This window comes from Thermobia domestica, chromosome 17, assembly GCF_964235325.1.
Source record: "Thermobia domestica chromosome 17, izTheDome1.hap1.1, whole genome shotgun sequence".
NCBI lineage: Eukaryota > Metazoa > Arthropoda > Insecta > Zygentoma > Lepismatidae > Thermobia > Thermobia domestica.
In genome coordinates this window covers 83,258,340-83,281,613 of record NC_137470.1, presented here as the reverse complement: position 1 = coordinate 83,281,613, position 23,274 = coordinate 83,258,340, and the positions used below count along the sequence as shown (strand labels likewise).

The 23,274-nt window shown below is 35.6% G+C and overlaps 1 protein-coding gene across 4 annotated transcripts in view; it reads right to left on the bottom strand.

The window, feature by feature from the left end:
* Positions 1-23,274, bottom strand: part of LOC145673792 (b(0,+)-type amino acid transporter 1-like) — a 715,231-nt gene that overhangs the window by 53,037 nt on the left and 638,920 nt on the right. For all 4 annotated transcript variants that reach the window (XM_081743553.1, XM_081743550.1, XM_081743552.1 and 1 more), the window contains 2 exons: positions 19,327-19,423; positions 5,983-6,132 (listed from right to left, as the gene is read on the bottom strand). In XM_081743553.1, the coding sequence (XP_081599679.1) occupies positions 5,983-6,132; positions 19,327-19,423 (247 nt within the window). The remainder of the gene's footprint in view (positions 1-5,982; positions 6,133-19,326; positions 19,424-23,274) is intronic.

Here is a 23,274-nt window from a genome sequence, read left to right as displayed (position 1 = left end):
AAAGAGTCCTTTGTTCAATTGAGCGAGAAAGAAGCAATTCCCACCAAAGAAAGAACTTATTTGTGTCGCAGAACAAAGTATAAATCGGGAAGTAGTCACTGCCTTTAACAAATATACAGAGCATCCACAAAAAATACTTCTATAATCTGGTGGCGGTTATAATTTTTCCAGGATTGTATGTTTTTTCTTTATTAGTGGGCATTAATATCTCTGTAGGCCGTCGAATAAATGAATTTCGTTTTGTACCTTGGTTCGTTACAAAGATCAGGGATGAAGTAAGTAATAGTTGGCTCGTAATTCGAGGTTACCCGATAGTGTAAGTGTGACGTAATGGCCTTATGAATAATACAGCTATTTAAGATAGGTTCAAATCCTGTTCACGCCAAGTTAATTATTTTACAAAGTAATTCTGAAGAATAGACTGGATAAGCAATACCGAAGAATGTGGAAGCACTCACCTGTATCATGATAGAAACGTTTTACGAATGTTAGTCGGGAAAGGGCAAGTGAAGTACCAGCACATTCCAAAGACATCATTGATCTGCAGTATACGTTTTTCGTGTTATCGTTCTCAGAAAGAAACACTACATTTGTTAAACAAAGTTTGGGTAAAGCAATCGGTGGTGTAGTGGTAGCGTGCTAGACTTGGAAATGGAAGATCTTGGTTCGATTCCCTATCAGGTAGTAAGATTTTTCGCATAAAATAATGGCTGCAAACAGAAATTTATCTTCTGATGGAGAACTTACAAAGCATCACTGGCGATAATTCGAGTAAACAGTGTGTGTGTGTGTTCTACATCATACACTGCAATGATAAGTATGTTTCATATTTATATTTTTCTCCCCTCCCTCTCACTATTTGTTGACTCTTCGCTATTCTGTCTTTGCATGTTTCATTTCTCTCCCTCTCTCTCTCACACGCACACACGCAGTTCATGTTCCAAAGTTAAAGCGGAGCAAGAGATCGATATACCTGGTCTTGAGAATCTAATTAACTGGAAACTTCGGCGTCGTTTTTTCATGCTCTTGGTATAACATCCCCAGTCCTGGTCAGCTCTGAGAGAAATACTGTTTAAACGCAAGTGAATAAGTAAAACCTCTTTTTTATCCTCTGCGTTACAAAGTCTCAGTCGAATTACCGGGTCACTACGGATTTGAATCCTCGACCCAGTGGTGATCTACATCATGCGACTGACACGACGATTCGTTTGAGCTCTTAGCGTGTTCATTTTATCTGTGCAAATTACGTTATATCCGGAAGAGATTAAATCAATACTGGATATTCGGAACAGATTAATCTTGGGAAATACTAGAAATTGGTAACCTCTTTGGTTATTTGAAAACAGAATTTTATTTATACCTGTTCGACACAAAATTTGTTTCCATTCTATAATTCAATGTCTTTTATTCACGTTGAATCTTGAAAAATGTTACACCTATGAGGAGCATAAACTTTTGCTTTGGAACATTTGTAACTTTTCATTACGATACAGTTTGGACTTTTAATATAGGGTATTTCTAATAGAAATTTAGCAGTAAAATAGCACTCTTCAATTTACTCTTTCTTTCTTTCTTTCTTTTTCTTTTCTTTTCGTCTCGTTTTTTTTGTTCAGTTTGTATTAGACGTCCGAAATGGAGGATATTAACAACGTTATCTACTTGGTATATTAGAATGTGTTTCTGGATCAGTACGTCCAATGAACGCTACCGAATTTGCAATCGAACCACGCGAAACAAAGCATGTGTGTTAAACTTTTGACATTATCCTTGATGTGTCTCGGAGTTTTACAGTTCTACTGGAAATTGAGTATGCTATCCTTTATGGAAGTGACATAATGAATGTTTGAAGAATCCTCTATATATTCGAAAAGTTCTGATAAAATATGTGAAAACAAACGCTATTTGTATATTACTATTGGATTTCTGGAAACTGAACTTTATAATGTCTTTTGGTACTACGTTTGAATTCCATGGTTTTATCTGTTCTCCCTTTTCTTTTTCTTTTCTTCTTCTGTCCTCTCTCTCTCTCTGCTTCACTTTTGAGTCTCTGTGTACATTCATTGGTTTCTACTTTACATTTTGTGTTTCTGTTTCTCCCTACATCAACTTATGAATCTTGTTTCGTCTCGGTTTTATTATTTAATTTTATCGAAGCTAATACATGCGTAGTTTGAAATTAAAATTGCTCTCATGTTGTTAGCTAATTTTAGTATGGGCGAGAAGAAAGGAGGAGAGAGAGAGAGAGAGAGAGATTTTCTTTACCTGACACGACTATGGAATAAGAGGGTGTATATTGGGTGGCCTAACTGCACGGCGTTAGCTGTCGCAATTTTCTTGATGCGGAGTGTACCTTAGTGCTGAATACTACATTATTGCATGACGTATTTTAAGTATGATTAAAATTTTAAAGAATTTACATCTCAGTTGTTTATTTTAGGAAATAATATTTTTATGTGGTAAACAAACTATTTAAATTGAATGTTAGTTTGGTTTCAAGTATTCCTATTTAACCAAGTTATAGTTACGTGTATTAGATCACTGACATGAATAGCTTTTAATGTCTGTTTGTCACGGGAATGTCCTGCTTTTATGGTTAAAGAGAGAGAACATAAGGTACAATATTGCAAAAAAAAAAATATTTCAGCGAAAGCTAAAATTAAAAAAATAAAAATTATTAAAAATGGGTTTATACATAGTAGTGAAAACGAAAATATAATTTTAATTTCTTTTGTATATACATTTTAAAACTGCGTTGACTGAAATTGCACTCGGGTACTTGGCAATGATTCCGAGCAAAATGTCTTTGAGTTACATATTTGACAACTGTTTTCATGTTTAATCTGAGTTTTCTTTTAGTCAATTACAGCATAAAACATCAACAGCAATTTTTTTAGGAAAACAGATACATAGTTCGTATATTGGTAAAGTTCATCCATAAAGACTTTCACAAAGAATTCCTTTATGTTTTGCAAACTAATAGAGTTAACTAGAACACCTAACTCTGTTTTCCTTTTCATTTTCATAGTATCAGTGGAAGATTCACACATGCTAAAATACTGAGGCCGCCAGATGACTACGTGCAATATATAAAATCATGGATTCAATTTTACATTTCCAGCCGTTGTTTATTAGTATTGTAAGCTCTTGTGAGATACACTTTCCTATATATTGCCCGTTTCATATCCCCAAAACTGTGGTAACGGTAGGAAACTTATGATTCAGCTGTAGAAAGGGTAGGATAATCGGTTCATAACTCTACATGTGATACAGATAACATTGCTGTGAACGAAGGTATGGCTAACAGAATTCCCGTTCTAGATTTTATATGGTTGTAGTGTCGTTTGAGATTATTTATAGCAATCTGTTTACGCTAGTATTCATTTCTAGAATGTTATTACCTTTCAATGTCCACTGAATATTTATTTTCTTATAGGAATTCCAGTGTTTATGTACTCTGGTGGCCTATTGTTATAATTTTCTGTGATAAGTGTGTGATTCTTGGGGACTGAAGGGAAGAGTCAACTCAAAACTTTTAGATGGAAATTCATGTTGAATTGGAGCCTACTGGAAGACATGTAAGGAACAAGGACTGGAAACGTTCCTCATATATCATTACACCAAAGTGCCACTAATATTCTTAAATTAAAAATTGATGTGCATATAGAATAAGGGTGTTATGTTACATCTTTGAAACGTTGCACTCTGGCAGTTCATGCTATGCAACATTATTTAATGAGTTCTCATCTGAATGCAGCTGTTTAAAATCGATGAAGGAATATGTTAACGGACAAAGTTGCGAAAGTCAATTTTCCCTAAATGTACTGTTTGTCAGATACCACCTTTATTCTCTAGCAGCTTCAATTGTGAGCTGATTACTTTTTATCGTTTCCCAAAACAGGTAAGAAAAACATTTAAAATTAAGAAACGTAACAATTTAATTTTTAAAATATATTTGAATATCTATGAAGTTCAAGAGATAATTGGTTGTAGTATATGCATTTCTAACTCATGTTTCTATGAATCTTCTTTCGTCTCAGTTCATGGAAGTTTATTTAAAAATATTGGATAATCATTAAAATAGGACTTAGTAAAACAAAGACTGATTAATCATGTTGCTATTTGCACTTGTAATTCCTTATGATTTCCGTTATTGAAAGCAGATTCCTAGGATAGCTCAGCTAGAAACTATAAAGTTCTAGCAATCACAAGAAGTACCTTTGTAATATTCAACTAATCAATCATAGACTAGTTTTCTCTCATCCTGTTTTCTCCTGTCTCATCCTCTTCCTCTCTCTACCAAATAAATATTAAATATTACGAAAGTAAGTTTGCTGTTATTGGTTTTCTGAAGTTAATCAGTGAAGACTTAATTTATTTAAAAGAAAAGGGAAACACTGGTTTTTCTTACTTCATTGTTCTAATCTTGGTGTTTTTTACACATTACCGAATACAAATGTTTATCAACCATATTTTCCTCTATACGTCAGCAATTCTTAATGAAATCCCACTGAAGGTTTCTGACGGAAAAGCGTTTCTATGAATATCAAGGAATCATAAAGGTGGGAAAAAAGTTCCAACATGGCTCCTTTGTATATGAGAAGCATTACCTTCACAAGAAAAATTGTAGAAATAAGAAAAATAAGTTTTATTTTTTTCTGATTTGTAAAAACCAGATCTATATGCAAATTAGAGTCTGTGTAAAGACGCATTATATCATCTGTTGTATTTCAGCTAATTGCGAAGTGACAGAATTCAATTTGTATCCCATCCTTCAAAAATTTTTTCGCTTAAATTTGAATGCTTCTAAAACCCACATACCCTATTACTGCTCTTTATTATTATATTTCGTATGCGGAGGACGGAAGGTCTCTCTATTGTGCATTGTGCATAAAAGCTCCCCTTTATCATTAATGACAATTCGAAAAAGGAATTTTGGAAAGAGGTGGAAAGAGGTTTTCGCTAATTTCGAATCACGCAACAAGATGTCGTATAGAGGAATCCTATACGACTATCCATCTCTGATTGTGCATCTTCATTTGCACATTTGGGCTTAAATTAAGTCTATAGCGTCAGAGCATAGCGCGCTTGCGGATAAAAATTCCCATATCCTCCTAGTACAGACTATAGACTTAATTTAAGCCCAAATGTGCAAATGAAGATGCACAATCAGAGATGGATAGTTGGAGGAGCCGTTCTACTGGATTTGCAGCTCACTGCACACCTATTGGTGCACGGGATAAAAGTGTTGATGAAGCAACGTTCCAGCAATGAGATATTCCACTACGTTGAGCTGTTGCGGCGTGTTGATCTCATGAAACTTGGGTAAATGTTCGTCGTGCCTTCCTTCGTAGTAGCGACGTAAGTTCATTACTATTCGTGCACGTGATAGTTAACAATATCCCACGCTTCACGATTGGTATAGATATAGTGTTTTGTGTGAAAAGCATACAGCAGTGTCATCAAATTTTCCTCATCGAACCCTCCTGCGGAACTTACTTCCAAAAGTAAAGTGATACTAGTTTAAAGAATTTAACTTACCTTATAGAATCAACTTCTGTATGTGATACATTTTGAATGGACGTACTACGTTGGATATACTAGAAACTAGTATTGGAAGAAACTAGTGTGTCGTGATCCTTCCTTTGTCTGACCAAGAAGTCGTCCAAGTCCATGAGAGTTAAGTGAAAATCATTTAAAATTCTATCGGTATCTGATTTCATAAACGGAGTCATTGCATTTTGATTTAGTATCAAATAATGTCTCACATTTCGAGAGGAGTATTTACTTACATCAATAAATATAGAAATACATACCGACAAATTTGTTTCAAGATGTTATTCTTTCTAGGCTAATAGAGCAACTATTATTGAATAAATGGTAAATTGTAGGTAAATTGTAAAATTTCATGCAAAGAAAATATTAATAAAGAACCTAACTGCAACAATACTATGACCAACGTTAATCAACTGGTAATTTAGGTACCTGATAAGGCCTGTGAACATTTTTCTTCGTCCTTCTCAGAATGATCAGTGAAACCATTGCCATACCATAAAATATCCAAATAAGGAAACTTGCGAAATCAATTAAAGCTATTATGCTTCCCGAAAATATTAATATAAATGTTAGTAGTCCCTGTAAGAAAAAGCACAATATGAGCGCTAGGTAGGAAAAAATAAAACGAAATGTTATTTGTTTTTTGGTTAGAAAAAATTGGAAACATCCTTATAATTCATTTCTACAATGCAGACAGAATGGATGCGTTTTCGACACAAAGCCAGCAATGTCACGATGAAATTGTTTATTGAACGTATACACGCATCCATTTTACTATTATACTATAATGGAAAAAAATTGCTAAACTAGCTTTTAGTAACTCTTTATAAAGAGTAACTACCTTTCAATCAGTACTACATAGAGGGGATTTAGCTCACACATCTCGGATCATAATAAATTCCACAGTAAAAATAATAATGCTGTCAAACTAAAGAAAACGAAAGTAACATAATCTGAAAATTTGTTGAAGTACTTGAAGTTAAATAAAGAAAAGTAAAAGAATCGTAAAATATCAAAGAAGTTAAAAAGTGTATAAATCAATTTGATATTAAAATTTTAAGTATCTATTTATAACTAACTTGAATATCAACTCACAAGAAAGGGAAATAGTTTCCGAGTCAGTTGGTTATCTTAATAATTAGACCTCTCCCTGAAGACGTATTTACTGCAATTGAATTTGTTCTTACATGGAATGTATTTTATATTTGTTTTGTAGATTTCCTTTTATTTCTCCTTTACTTTCATCACTTATCTACGACATGCATGATTCCTGCTTCTTATTTTTAGACTGTATAAAAGCCGCTCCCGAATCAATGGAATTGGAAGATCATCAGAACGCCTACAAACTTAACAGCTGAATATAAACAACAAAACTAGTAGACACTGTTAAAAAATATTGTAACGGTTTCTATAATTTAAAGCTAAGAAATAGAGAAATTGTAACGATTACTACGATTGAGAGAAAGAGTGGAATCTCCGTTAATAGTATTTCAAGCCGGCAGCCCTGTTTACCTTCTTCCTTCGTGCGAGCGTGTGGTCGGCCGATGAGTCACGTAGAGCATGGCCCGGTGTAAGGAGATCTGATGGAAGGTAGGGCAACCTGGAAAATGCGGATTCCTTTCACGAACACGAGTTTGTTTTTTCGTGATTTATTAACTACTTCGTTTTACTTTTGTTCAGTGCGTGTAAAGGAGTCCAGTTATTAATACATTTATCAGCCACTAAATTATAGATATAAATAATAGTGAGAATTTATTCTTCTTTCGCAAGTGTCGGAAAGTGGAGTTGAGTGTGAAACAAAGTCAGTGATATTCAAGTGTGAATAATAGATTCCGGTAAAGAAAATTGTGTATGAAAGTTAATCATTTTGACAATTGGTTATTTGTGATTTAATCGATGAAAAATCGATTGCTCCACTTCGTTCCAAACTTTGCATTCGACACAATTTATTGTTTGACGACAACGCCTTTCTTCTTTCTCTCGATTTTCCTGGTTATGTTTTGTGATAAATGGGCTGGTTTACAAGGAACTACGTGAAGGTCATAATTCCGCCCAAAGAGTGAGCCGATTGGTAGGGAAGATATTCCATTATTTTTCAAGGTAAGCATTGCTTGAATTTTTGTGTGTTCCCTGTGTCTTTTGTCAATGTTAAGGGACGAATTTTTGAGATTGTGTGGTTGTTTGGTGGTTCGTTTTCTATGGTTAGGGATATAAGAGCGTTGACCAATAAATTAATTTTTCGAAGAACGTTTGTTCTAATTTTACTTTTTGACTGCTCTAAGCTCGATCCTAAGAAATGTTTTTCAGCTATCGAAAGAAGAGTATAATACACGCCACCGGAAGTGCTATTAAAATTTTGAATAAGAAAATATTTTCTAATATTGAAATTTAGGTATGGCTTTTGACGGGATCTACTCCAGTGCTTTGTAAAGGTGAGCACGTGGCGTGACCACTAACTACAATTGAATTAAATTTTGGTATTTACTGTTTCTTGATTAAGTGTTTGTACAATGGAAACAAGGAGTAAATATAATGCTGAGACTAAGGTTAGGTGGAGGTTCCCCCCTGTTTCAAATATTAATGAAATTTTGATTGTTATAAATATAACTGTGTCGTTTACATAGCTTTAGATTTATAAGAAAATATCGCGTCTACGTGCGTTGCAAGCGGGACGTTTTGAAACGTAAACATTTATGTACTGTAATGAAACTATGACATGAGTTGAAAAAGAGGTTAGCTCAACATATTGCAAAAAGGAATATATCAAAAAAGTTTTTTGTCTAATAACTAACATTGTTTTCTAGTAATTATATGTAAAAAAATTTATGTGTACTTAAATTAGGTTACAAAAGAATTTTGGATAAACAGTCGGACTTATCGTGGGCTAATGAGGTTCTCCGGCAGTCACGTAGCGTAAAAAGTAATTAAGTGAACAAACAAGGCTGTTATTGAGAGCCTCAGGGTCTGAATGACGAAATTTATACCATATAAAAAGGTAAGGGAGGGTCCAAGTGTGATCTCAGCAACCAACCAGCATCCCATTGAGTAATCGACCAGCATCTGCACAACATGGGTGGAAAATTAACATTTATACCGTAAGTTGTATTTTACATTAGTACCAAAAACGCTGTCATTTATATAAGGCTCCAAGCTTGTCGAATTGTTCTCCTGCCAAACAGCATAAACTGAATTTGTATTTTGGTCTTTAATTCATGTAAAATAAAGTCTTGCTTGTTGTAGAAGAAAATTATTAATCTGTTAATTGACATCTGACAGGCATGAGATCCCTATATACCTTACTATTTAAACATGGCTCCCAGACGAAAGAATTCAGCTTGGGCCCAATATTAAGTGACAGTATTTTATGTACATTAATTCTTTATACCAGAACTTATTTTTCTTCATTTTTAGACTATTTTTTTCAATAGTGGTATAGTTCTTTCAGTGCATTTGCTATACTTTTTTTTTTGTTCACCAATATCATTTTGAGTGGTTTTCTATCATGCCAATAACACGTCGTCTTTGACGCCTCTTCCGGCTACCACCCTTAACCTACACATTAACACGAAAAAAAATCAAGAGACAAACTACATATTCCATGTTTGGCACTGAAATATTTACTATATCACTACTGAACCTCAAAATTAGCAAGTATTTCTTCAAAACAAATCAAAATAGGATATACTCTGGTATAAAGAACATGAAAAATACAACAATCTCCTTTCACCAAACCCTTATCCTAAGATCCTTTTTCCACCCTTCAACAGGCAAGGTACCACCAATCCACAACTCTCACGCCTTCTTGGAGCCACCAGAGCAGTACACCATGCCTGTGTTCACCGGTCCAATTGAAGCCACAAGAAAATCTCCCTTGCCTGGGTTCGTCAGCCCTACTGGAGCACCAGCAGCAAACCATACCCGTGTTTAACTACCACATTGGAGGCACCAAAGTGGTCTACGCTGCCTGAGCTCCCAGTCCAATTGAAGCCACGGGAACTCTCCCATGCCTGAGTTCCAGTCTCTATCAAGTTTTCGTCATAACCACTCCTACAGTATGGACTCTACGTCGCCACATTACTTGTCGTTCTCCGCAACAACAACAACAACACAAATTTTTGTGTGTGTCTTCGGCTGTGTTGCCAAAAGACTTAAAGTACATAAGCCATGAGCAGCGGCTATGGATGCAACAAAATTGCCCTGCGGCTCATCGAAGGATCACGGTCCCCAACAAGGACTCACCTCAACCCAAACGACAGACTCAATGTGATGTGACCGTATCATGATCCATGAACATTAGCTGATGTGAAGTGTTTCTTTTGTGTGTGTGTGTGTGTGTTTGTGTGTGTGTGTGTGCATACTAATGGAATACTAACTCCTAGTTGTCAGTGTATATGAACATAGTGTGGACAGAACTGTGAGTTGAAAAAAAGAGTGAAACACACTACGGTGATGTTCAGGAAGAGTTCCTCATCAGTGGGGGACTGTAATGAAACTATGACAAGAGTTGAAGAAAAAGTTAGCTGAACATATTGCAAAAAGGAATGGTTTTTTTTTGTCAAGTAACTAACATTGTTTCTAGTAATTATATGTAAAAAATGTATGTGTACTTGAATTAGATTACAAAAGAACTTTGGATAAACAGTCGGACTTACCGTGGACTAAAGAGGTTCTCCGGCAGTCACGTAGCGTCAAAAGTAATTAAGTGAACAAACAAGGCTGTTATTGAGAACCTCAGGGTCTGAATGACGAAATTTATACCATATAAAAAGGTAAGGGAGGGGTCCAAGTGTGATCTCAGCAACCTACCAGCATCTCATTGATTAATCGACCAGCATCTGCACAACATGGGTGGAAAATTAACATTTATACCGTAAGTTGTATTTTTCATTAGTACCAGAAACGCTGTCATATAAGGCTCCAAGCTTGTCGAATTGTTCTCCTGCCAAACAGCATAAACTGAATTTGTATTTTGGTCTTTAATTCATGTAAAATAAAGTCTTGCTTGTTGTAGAAGAAAATTATTAATCTGTTAATTGACATCTGACAGGCATGAGATCCCTATATACCTTACTATTTAAACATGGCTCCCAGACGAAAGAATTCAGCTTGGGCACAATATTAAGTGACAGTATTTTATGTACATTAATTCTTTATACCAGAACTTATTTTTCTTCATTTTTAGACTATTTTTTTCAATAGTGGTATAGTTCTTTCAGTGCATTTGCTATACTTTTTTTTTTGTTCACCAATATCATTTTGAGTGGTTTTCTATCATGCCAATAACACGTCGTCTTTGACGCCTCTTCCGGCTACCACCCTTAACCTACACATTAACACGAAAAAAAATCAAGAGACAAACTACATATTCCATGTTTGGCACTGAAATATTTACTATATCACTACTGAACCTCAAAATTAGCAAGTATTTCTTCAAAACAAATCAAAATAGGATATACTCTGGTATAAAGAACATGAAAAATACAACAATCTCCTTTCACCAAACCCTTATCCTAAGATCCTTTTTCCACCCTTCAACAGGCAAGGTACCACCAATCCACAACTCTCACGCCTTCTTGGAGCCACCAGAGCGGTACACCATGCCTGTGTTCACCGGTCCAATTGAAGCCACAAGAAAATCTCCCTTGCCTGGGTTCGTCAGCCCTACTGGAGCACCAGCAGCAAACCATACCCGTGTTTAACTACCACATTGGAGGCACCAAAGTGGTCTACGCTGCCTGAGCTCCCAGTCCAATTGAAGCCACGGGAACTCTCCCATGCCTGAGTTCCAGTCTCTATCAAGTTTTCGACATAACCACTCCTACAGTATGGACTCTACGTCGCCACATTACTTGTCGTTCTCCGCAACAACAACAACAACACAAATTTTTGTGTGTGTCTTCGGCTGTGTTGCCAAAAGACTTAAAGTACATAAGCCATGAGCAGCGGCTATGGATGCAACAAAATTGCCCTGCGGCTCATCGAAGGATCACGGTCCCCAACAAGGACTCACCTCAACCCAAACGACAGACTCAATGTGATGTGACCGTATCATGATCCATGAACATTAGCTGATGTGAAGTGTTTCTTTTGTGTGTGTGTGTGTGTGTTTGTGTGTGTGTGTGTGCTTACTAATGGAATACTAACTCCTAGTTGTCAGTGTATATGAACATAGTGTGGACAGAACTGTGAGTTGAAAAAAAGAGTGAAACACACTACGGTGATGTTCAGGAAGAGTTCCTCATCAGTGGGGGACTGTAATGAAACTATGACATGAGTTGAAAAAAAAGTTAGCTGAACATATTGCAAAAAGGAATAGTTTTTTTTGTCAAGTAACTAACATTGTTTCTAGTAATTATATGTAAAAAATGTATGTGTACTTGAATTAGATTACAAAAGAACTTTGGATAAACAGTCGGACTTACCGTGGACTAAAGAGGTTCTCCGGCAGTCACGTAGCGTCAAAAGTAATTAAGTGAACAAACAAGGCTGTTATTGAGAACCTCAGGGTCTGAATGACGAAATTTATACCATATAAAAAGGTAAGGGAGGGGTCCAAGTGTGATCTCAGCAACCAACCAGCATCTCATTGATTAATCGACCAGCATCTGCACAACATGGGTGGAAAATTAACATTTATACCGTAAGTTGTATTTTTCATTAGTACCAAAAACGCTGTCATATAAGGCTCCAAGCTTGGCGAATTGTTCTCCTGCCAAAAAGCATAAACTGAATTTGTATTTTGGCCTTTAATTCATGTAAAATAAAGTCTTGCTTGTTGTAGAAGAAAATTATTAATCTGTTAATTGACATCTGACAGGCATGAGATCCCTATCTACCTTACTATTTAAACAGTACAAAGTGCATTAGGGAAACCTATCTTGTCCCATATACAGTGAATAGCATGTTGTGTGAAAGACGGTGATACACGTTCAATTATTAGTATCTCTGGTTTTTTTTTTTGTAAAATGTCCGTAAGAAGAAGGCTAGAGAAGGAATATATTCTAGGAATTCTAAAATGTGTTGATGATCCTAATAGCTCTGATTTGGATTTGATTGCAAGTGATGGAATGAACCTGAAACCCTGATGAAACACTTGGATGATGATACCTACAATGATATAAGTGAAACAGTGGATTGTTTCATAGCAAGTAGTGCTCAATCTGGAACTTCAAACATATCAATGTCCCAGGCTGGCTGTAACAGTGATGAACATCAATGTACACTCGCACCACAGACCTTGAGAAAGGTTTCTTCACATTCCGATCATTCTACGAATCTCTTTCCGATACAAACGTCGAGAAAGGATTCTTCACATTCCCATCCGTCTACTGATCTCTCTGCGCCACAAACTTCGGTAAAGGATGTTGAACATGATACAGGAACAGTACAAGGGACTTCACCAAGTAACACCAGGAAACAAATATGGTACGCAAATAAGGACAAGGACTTTGCAGGAACCCGCCTCCATTCAAAGGCACTGCTAGGTTCAACTTTATTCAGGTGGAGATTCCAGACTCGCCTTATTCATTTTACCGCATTTTTTAAATTCATTTTAACGGTGTTTTATTTTATTAGATAAAAATGTAAAAGACTTGAACATATAAAAATAGTACTTTCCAATACTAAGAGTGGTAAGAATTTGATATTCTGTTTTTTTTTTTGTATACGTGTAGACAGTAAAGTTTATCTGTAAAGTTAGGAAAAGTTTATGTTCTACTAAATTTGATTGAATGGACTTTATAGCTAATAAACACCACAAATTGGATAAAACATAGTTTTCAACACTGTAATTTCATGTAGACTCTTTCTCTAGGAAGATATAAAAAGCAAACAAAATATGAAGCGATTATTGCAACAAGTTTCCTGCAAATTCTCCTTATTTTATTTCTTTACATATTTTGTGAATTTCAATATGTTACCATACCTGCAACAAATACATATTTTTGCCCATTTGAAAATGGCCTTGTGATTGATTTGAATTTGACACAAGGGAAAAAATTTCACTTTCTACGTTTAAGATAAATGCCAGTAAGCAAGTTATAAAAATATCAAGAAACAATTCGTCCCTGAAGAGGTTAAAAGGTGGTTTACAGTGTACTCATTTGGATGTTGGTGGAGTTGGATGCTTGTTTATGATTTAAAGGTAAGATTTCTGTTGAAGGATTGAACTGAAAATTTAACGCACGACGGTCCTGAGGCGTCTGCACTCAAAGCGCCCTATTGATGAAGGATGGTAAATTTATTTATTTATATATTTTTTCATTATGAATATATTTTTTATTCATACACATACGAGTGAACACTCGTTTAATACGTAGTACTACCATATTAAGGTATGATCATTTTTTTATTTTTTATACTTCAAGTTGTTGCAATTGTTTGGAAGGTTTGCTTATATTTATAGATATAGGGAATGTATGACTTACTCCTGAATATGTTAATAAAGAACATTTTAAACTGAGGAATTACGGAGGAAAGAGGGAAATTGCATTCAAATTATAATATAGTTTACAATTGGATGTGCGTGTTTAAACTTCTAGCGAAAGTGAGGAAATATAACGCTCGTCTATACGAGGTAAGGTTTTAGCGTGGTTAGAATCATAATAATACTTGAATGATGTAAAAAATAAACAGAAAAGACAGCAACCCACAACATAATAATTACAGTATTTACACCATTTCTCAGGGAATCATCTTCGCAAAATTTGACTTAGCTTTAGTCTATTGTGACCAAAACGTTGACGCCCACAAGCTTGGAACACTAATTCTCCACCAGCCATGTCAGTTTGGTATTTTCGTGATTTTCTAGGCTTTATGGGACCAATAATAAGTAACTGAAAAAGTTGAAAAAATTCCTTTCCAATTTCTATCGAACATAGGAACTCGTCCACCAAAGGCAACTCGTTTTGCGTGCATAGACGAGTTCGTTCTGTCTCCAAATATTCCATAGATCACAAATTTCCGAATAGACTTCTACATCTCATACATTTTGACATTTTGTTCTCATGTCTCTTTGATGACGTCTCTTTGATAAGATTATTTACTTGTGGTAAACACGCTTTTAACAAGGAAGTATAGATGAAACATATGAAGGAACCAAAATTGACAAAGTGGTACAATTTCAATTAGAATAAAAACGTCTGAAACATTACGTTACGTTATATAACAACGTGTAAAAATAAACCAGAACAAAACTATTAATAACATTAATAAAGCACAATAGAACACAACTAAAAGTTAATAGTGTCTCCGTCTAGGTGATGTTAATGTTTACTGCATTGGTCCACTAACTTGACTGTAGAAGGTTCGACTCTGTACCAAGATTACTCTTCTTTCCTTATTTCTAATTTCAGCAGAGATAGCTTTTATTTCTTATTTCATCCAACTAATATAGATATGTACGTATACAATTTTCCAAATAACCATTTACTTAAAGAATCTTCAGGGAGTAAATCTCATTCAGTTAGATTTTAGAGCTGTGTTGGTACATACTAAAACAGAGAAGAAATATTTGTTCCTTGAAATAGCTATATTTTCTGTTTCAAGAAAGAACCTTTCATAAAAAGCAGGATGAGTCTAATTTAATGTGGAATACGGCGTGATGTGGAGACAATGTCTCCTCCAAAGTAATTAAATATATGCAACAATTTATCACTTGAAGTAGGCGAAATAGACCCCTTTTATCTGCCTAATGGATTACAAAAGAGGGAAAACGTATGAGTCAGTGAATATTAACTAAAGGCTTTAGACCGATAAGAATTTGAAAAGTGCCTTTACACAGATTAATGAGATATTTATTGGTACCTCATATTCAAAGATTAATGTGGCCAGTAAATCTATTTCCTTCGAATTTCGAACTTACTATTGAAAATTGAAATCATAAATAGTTCGTATCTCGGAAACGAACTTAGTTACAAGGTTGCAGGGAACGCCGAACAATGTATTTCACCCTTAATATTTCTAATGAAAAGCGCGTCGCAAGTATTAAAATTCAAATTTTTCCATTATGTTCGAGTGGCCACCTTTTTTAGCATAAGAAGCAGCACCAACTTACCAATATTATTTTTTGACCATAATTTGATACCTTCGGGGCAACTTGAGGTAAAATAAGTAAAAACAAAAGCGGGACGCTGAATTGTTGAATGCAAGATAGGCAGAACACGCTATATACTTTTTGGCTGACACGATTGCCATGTAGAGTCATTATTAGCAATTTAGAAATTCAAAATCTACCATCTTTGACTTCTGACAGTATATGGAATATCGCGACTTGCTACCTTGAATGCGACTATTCAGCGTCCCGACTTCGGTTTTCCTCATTTTAAACCAAGTTGCTGCTGCTTCAATGCTACTTCAATGGTGTTGATCTAGAATGTGATCACTCCAACATAAGATAAAAGGATTTGAATTCGAATATTTTCGACGTGATTTTCGCTAGAAATTTCAAGGGCGAAGTACATTGTTGTTTTCTGTCCTTCAAGCAAAGTATATTCATATTTTCTTTTAACCTCTTAGCTGAAGGCCGTTCCGAGATATGAACAATGTTTGGTTTTCGAAATTTCAACAATAACTTCGAAATTTGAAGGATAAGAGAGTTTTCTTTGAGTATGAGGCACCTTTGGTATAATCGTCACAGAAATCCGTGTAAGGGCACTTTTAACCTCCTTATATGGCTATACCCTTTTTGATTATGTATATCAACGTGAGTTCTATGCACTCTATTGGGGTTATCTGTTTAGAATTTTCAAGAAAACATAATCTACACCAATGCTAATCGTTCTGCAATGGTCTCTGCCTTGTATCTGCAAAATTGATGAAATTAAAAAAAAAATTCCTAATCTAGTCGAGGTTGTAGGTGCCTAAAACCTGTTTCGTTAGGGATTATTGTCCTCGAAAAATACTTTTTCTTTATAATTTCCATACTTAAAAATACTCCTATGTACGTTGTCCTAAATTTGAGGCAAAATGAACCATTATACTTCTACTAAATTAGAGAGAAGTGACGTCTATAACTTTCCATATGGCATCTTTTAGTGATGCAAAATCGTGGAAACCAAGTGTATTCTGAAAAATGAACCATATAGACGACCAAACTAGTTTGTAGTAATAGGGTACTGGATGGGTTGTTCCTATGTACTACTCCTGAAATTTAATAGCGGTGTCTCAACTTATCCATATGTTAAAACATATAGCGTAGTGCCAGAGTGCTAATGAACGATAAAGTTGATCAAAAATCATCTGTTACAAAATCTGGATTTTTTACATAGAGAAAAACCAAAACGGAATTTCTAAATTTAGAGATGTATACTCAGCTTCTATACTATGGTACAAAACGTTTACTTAGAGAATTTGCAAAAAAAATATTCTTTTGCACCTTCCCGACCAAAACTGAGAGAATGGGCCAATTTCGTATAGTAAAAATGTAAAAATGTAGTTATATACCATTGGACCATGACATAGACAGCATGGTTTTGAGCTGTCTTATAATCAGCGAACGGGACAAGTACTGCTAACATTGTATTTCATTTCACGGAATATAAAGACAGGTCAAGACCTACTTGCTGATTATACATTTTCATTACCTTTTCTTGGTCTCCTTAGGCTTCCTGTTCTATTCCAGTTTGAGCCAAGCGGATTTTGCGGTGGACAAACATCGTATGCGTGGGGTTCACCAGTTTCACCCCATTTTCTTCATTCCACTCTTTCATTCATTTCTCATTATCATTCTCTTTTTTACCCTAGCCAACATACTCGTGGACGTAAAACAGAGATTTCAGATTATTATTGCATAAAATATCTATATTGTGGTAATAATAAAAGTTTCAAATTATTAAACTATAACTGATAATTTAAATATAATACACATATGCGATGTAAAGTGCAATGATATGAGGATTCGTATGCGAAAATAATACATTGGATAATAATAATAATAATAATAATAATAATAATAATAATAATAATAATAATAATAATAATAATAATAATAATAAAAAGAAGGAGAAGAAGAAGAACAAATCTGGATTATTGATGAAAATACGTGTTTCTTAATATTAAGTGAAGTTGTGAGAACTTTGAAAACCATGAGTTAATCAAGCATTGAATTTCGTTTATCATAACACATGGTTTTGTCCAGAATAATGTATAATATGAAAACGTGTACGTTTATATAAATAAATTTGCGTTGTGGTTGCAGATTACTCGAAAACTAATACTTAATAGTAACTGAAGAGTTGGTCTCAAGTGTACAATACATACAATGTAGATAATTTCATGGAAGAAGCGTTTTATTCAACCATAATATTAACAAATATTAATCTCTGTGCGACTGAACATTCATACGAAGAAATCAATATATAGAGATGGTCATAGAAGATTTGGAATTGTACTAAATAACCGAAAGAAACCAACTTGGTTATCTCTAGTATTGGTAAACGAACTGTTCTCGTTCCTTATGTAAACAATTATACCCCTCAATCGAGTTTCTGACGCATCCGATGACTACTGTGACTTTGGGCCGCTGTGACCACTATTTGCAGACTGAATCATACAGTTACGCCTTCGAGGCAATGTCAATTTCACAGAGGGTCCTTCCGGAGGGTTTAATACTTAGAGGTAACTACTACAAGAGGATGCTTCAACCCATTTCCGTGTTGTCCATAATGTTTAAAGCAACGCGAAGAAGCAATAAAATGAGGTGTTATAGATGTCAGAGTAAAGAACATTGATAAGTTTATCAACCTGTTGGATGAAGTAACTGAAAATTTTAACACAGTTACGGCATACATAAAGATACCTGAACTGAAAATCAACTTATCTGCTCTTCTTGTGTTGAGGGGAAGTGCTCTCTAAAGCAGTCCTTTTGGATGAAGTAACTGAAAATTTTAACACAGTTACGGAGTATATAAAGATACCTGAACTGAAAATCAACTTATCTGCTCTTCTTGTGTTGAGGGAAAGTGCTCTCTAAAGCACCCCCAAAATTCTACAGACTTATTAATTACCATAATGCTCTTCCGGAAACCAACACCCCGTAAGGAAGTATCGCAGGACATGTCAGAGGCTGACCCCATTTACTGCTGCATTATGTTTATATTTCATTCCCACGCTGAACGCACCTTCGGTATTGAAGTTGATCATGGTCAGTAATGCATGCTATCCTGTATCTAATACTATGTAAACCACATTGTTATCCTGATTACTATCTTGATATACTTGTATTACGCGATACACTCTTATCAGTTATGTTGCACTTACAGCGTCCACCATGTGTCCATCAGGCACTATTGCTCTTAAGAAAGGCGATTACACATAAACATACAAAGTCATCAGTAGACATATACTCGTAAATGTTAGTAGGTGAGTTGACCACTGTCGTTTAAGACTTTACCAAAGATCATTACTACTCGTTTGTCAAATTTCAAATGAGAATGTTCATACTCAAATGACAAAAACTTCGGCGGAAAATTGCAACTACACAAGATTTCTCACAGTGCTAACAAAGTGTTTTTCGATAGAAAGTGGGGTACTCTCTGACGGCTGTAAATTTAGTAGTTGCGACAAGGTAATGTGATTTTCAATAAATTTGCCCTGTTATTTAATGGCTGTACCAAATTCAAGAATAATGTAAACTATGATACAAATATAGAACTTCGTTAGTAACCGTCTTCATTCTTACTTGCTTTCCTAGAATTAACAACGTGGTTAGTTTATTAAATCACATTTATAAAATCGTTAATTACTGCAAAGTCACTTAGTTTTTAATAAGTTTACCTGTAACACTACAGCAGGTGCAGGTGTGAGCCGACGAAAATGGACATATGATAGAGCTTCTATCATATGACCTTCTCTTCCGGCGACAAAACATAATCTGAAAAGAGTATTTACGGACGTTAAATAATAATATCAAATAAATAATATACAATGTAGTAAGAACATTTTAAATGAGTTTAGGGTTCATAAAATATTTGTCAATAACATGATATTCAATATACTTACTGGTAAACAAAACTACCCCTTCTGAAAAAAAAATTCAAGACATATATTTTCTTAAAGTGAAAAGAATCTCTGCCCCGCGAGAGGTTAGGAATACTACATACTGGTCCCAAAGTATGTAACACAAATTTTCCGGTATTTTTGTTTGTGTGATTTACTAAAGATATTTTGTCTAAATCTGTTTTAGTTTTTCTATCGAGTAACATGGATACGAATTGAATACAGAAATTAACATTTTAATTGAATCTTTTAACTCGGCATAGAGTTATTTCGGTATACAATTATCTCACAATCTACTTAGACATTCTTTAAGTTAGTTATGAAAAAGGGAGTCTCTTCAAACACGTATGGCAAGATAGCCCCCCACTTTAGAAAATTGAAACAATGACTAGGTCATTCGTTTGCACTACGTTTGTATCGTGTGTACAGAAAATATTTTCGTTTGTACCATTTTCCTTGTAGAGTTACTTGAGAGGTCAACCGAGGGGGCTATCTTGGCTGCAAGACTGCCCCCCTAGATGTTATCCTCCCTTTCTCGAAAACTATCAGGGTACAAACAAAATATTTTTCGGTACAAACGGTACAAACGATTTGCTTTCGAAAGGTGTATTTCAATTTTTTGTGCTGTGATAGGGGGGCTATCTTGGCGCCAAGATAACCCCTAAATGTCATCCCCTCTTTCTCGAAAACTATCAGGGTACAAACAAAACCTTTTTCGGTACAAACGGTACAAACGATTTGCTTTCGAATGGTGTATTTCAATTTTTTGTGCTCTGATAGGGGGACTACCTTGGCGCCAAGATAACCCCCCAAATGTAATCCCCTGTTTCTCGAAAATTTATCAAGGTACAAACAAAACCTTTTTCGATACAAACGGTACAAACGAATTGCTTTCGAATGGTGTATTCCAGTTTTTTGTGCTGTGATACGGGGGACTGTCTTGGCGCCAAGATAGCTCCCCAAATGTCAACCCCTCTTTATCGAAAACTATCTGGGTACAAACAAAACTTTTTTTTGGTAATAACGGTACAAACGATTTGCTTTCGAATGGTATGTTTCAATGTTTTGTGGGTGTTATACAGGGGAGCTATCTTGGAGCCAAGATAGCCCCCTGAAATGTCATCACTTCTTTCTCGAAAACTATCAGGGTCGAACTACATTTTTTTTGGTACAAACGGTACAAACGATTTGCTTTCGAATGGTGTATTTCAATTTTTGTGCTGTAATACAGAGGGGCTATCTTGGCGCCAAGATATCGCTCCCGAATGTCATCCCCTCTTTCTCGAAAACTATTTGGGTACAAACAAAGCTTTTTTCGGTACAAAAGATACAAACTTTTTGCTTTCGAATGGTGTATTTCAATTTTTGTGCTGTGATACGGGGGCTATCTTGGCGCCAAGATACCCCCAGTTGACCTCTCAAGTAACCCTATAAGGAAAATGGTAGAAACGAAAATATTTTGGTACAAACGGTAGAAACGTAGTACCAACGAATGACCTAGTCATCGTTTCAATTTTATAAAGTGGGGTCTATCTTGCCATACGTCTTTAAACTGCATGTTATGAAGTTACCAAGAAATGAGAGGTTCATCGAAAAGAAGATTAAAGATATCGGTGGAAGAAAGAGTTGATTTAGACATACACAAGAATTATCTCCTATTCAAATGAAATTTTAAATGGAACTAAGAAAATTTGGAGTGATTTGGCCATATAGGGCACCCTTTTCTAAAGACTTGGTTGAACGTAAGCAATAAACACTATAAATATATTTTATATAATGGATTACCGGGTCATCATGTAGTGTTTTAGGTCCTGCTTACATTCATAAGACGATTTTTAGTAGAGGCTAAGAAATTATGTGCCTTTGTTACTAGGCCACCATCGCTTCCCCTTTTATCCTCCGATCACTCTTACTTCTCCGCCTAATCCATAATTCACCGTCAACTAACACTAAAGAAATTGAAGTTTTAGTTGCAGTTCCGAAAACATTATGGTTTGTTTGTCATCGTGGACTCAACACTCGGTATGAGTCACCATCAATTCATATTATGTATTCAATAAACATAAATTTTATTTTTTTTTATTTTTTTTATTGGTCTAATGGAATTTATTAAGCGAAATGACATAATTACACTGCATTCATATAAATTACAATTTAAATAGAATATTATTTTATCTATAAATTGGAACATATTTTACATTTTTTACAGACTGATAAACAGCAAACTCTGAACAGTTAGTTATAAAAGAAAAACTTCTTCTAATAATTTTCCAGGAGGTAATGTACCTAAAATGGAAGCCACATTTCCTCGCTGAACTGCTATGCTGATACGTTGTATCAGAAAAGTAGTAGCCCGCTTGTCACCAGTAAGGTGTGCAATACGTTGGCCTACTTCTTTGATGAAATTGAGCCCTTCGAGGCTCCAAATGCCGCTCGATTCAATGGCTACGGGCACGAACATGTATCTATTGAGCAGATCTTTATATTTTCTTCTTTTCTCGCATTCTCTGCGGGCTGCAATAGCTCCTTCTCGAGATGAAGAAAGAGGGAGATTAGATGACACGAAAGTGTCAGAGCAGGTGAAATCCCAGAGAAGAATCCTTCCTCTCTTCCATGGTACCAGCGTCATGCCATCTGGTCTTTTGCCATCAGATCTGTTACACCCCACAGGTTCACGAACAGATGGAACTTCCGTCGGTGTGAGTGCTCTCCAGATAATGTCATTCACGTTCGAATGCCTCACATGTCTTCCGGAGCTACTTATATAAGACAGACCGTGTAGAGCATTCTGCTTGACTGATGCACCACATTTAGAGCAGTTGTGTGATTCACGGATGTCTACTCCTAGGCGAAGTGCAACTGCAATTCGAAAACTTTCGTTTGGAAGGTGCAGTCCTAGGGTGTGTGAAGGTAATGCCTGTAGCCAAGCACCTGAAATTGCTGATGAGGAGGCGAGAAGTCTAGCCTTATCCTCTTGACTGTCTGCTTCTTGTAATAACACTGATTGATGTAATTTGATGATTGGCTTGTCCCAAATTGATTGCGAACTTCTGCCCGTTATTTCAGGAGGGCTTAAACCAACTAGGTTAGACCAGTCAGATATGCAGTCTTGGACTTCAGATTCAATGTGAGGCTCATTCAGTTGGTTGAGGAGTATCTCAATGGTATGCCGGGAGCCATAGAACGACGCTAAAAATGAAGGATACGCCAAATCGACAGCCCGACGAATACCAAGACCTCCAGAGTCAACTGGAAGGGAGGCCTGTAGCCATGCGTTGCTATTTAGGCTACAGTTGAGTAACGATTCCAGTCCACATTTCAGAACGGTGTCAAACTTCTCTAGTAAATCGACTTCACGCCAAGAAGTAGAACAGCGTAAAAAAGAGATCATTCTTGGTATGGAGAACGACGCACGGAGATAAAAGGCTGAATGTGCGGAGACTAGGGCCAGACGTGACAAGAAAAAATCTAACTTTTTAGTTTTCTCGACTAACAAATTACGTGTTGCCTCAGGTGAAAGGGCTGCACCAAGTAGAAAGGCTGACGAGGTTGTGATAAGTTGTATTCCCGGTGCTGAATTTTTAAATTGTGAATATAACACTTCTATTTGATCTTGCGAAATTCCTAAAAATCCTACTTCACACTTCATAAAATTTAAGTGTAGTCCCATGTCTGCTGCCATAGTTCGAATATTGTGTAGTTTACTTATAACTGTCAGAATCTCCT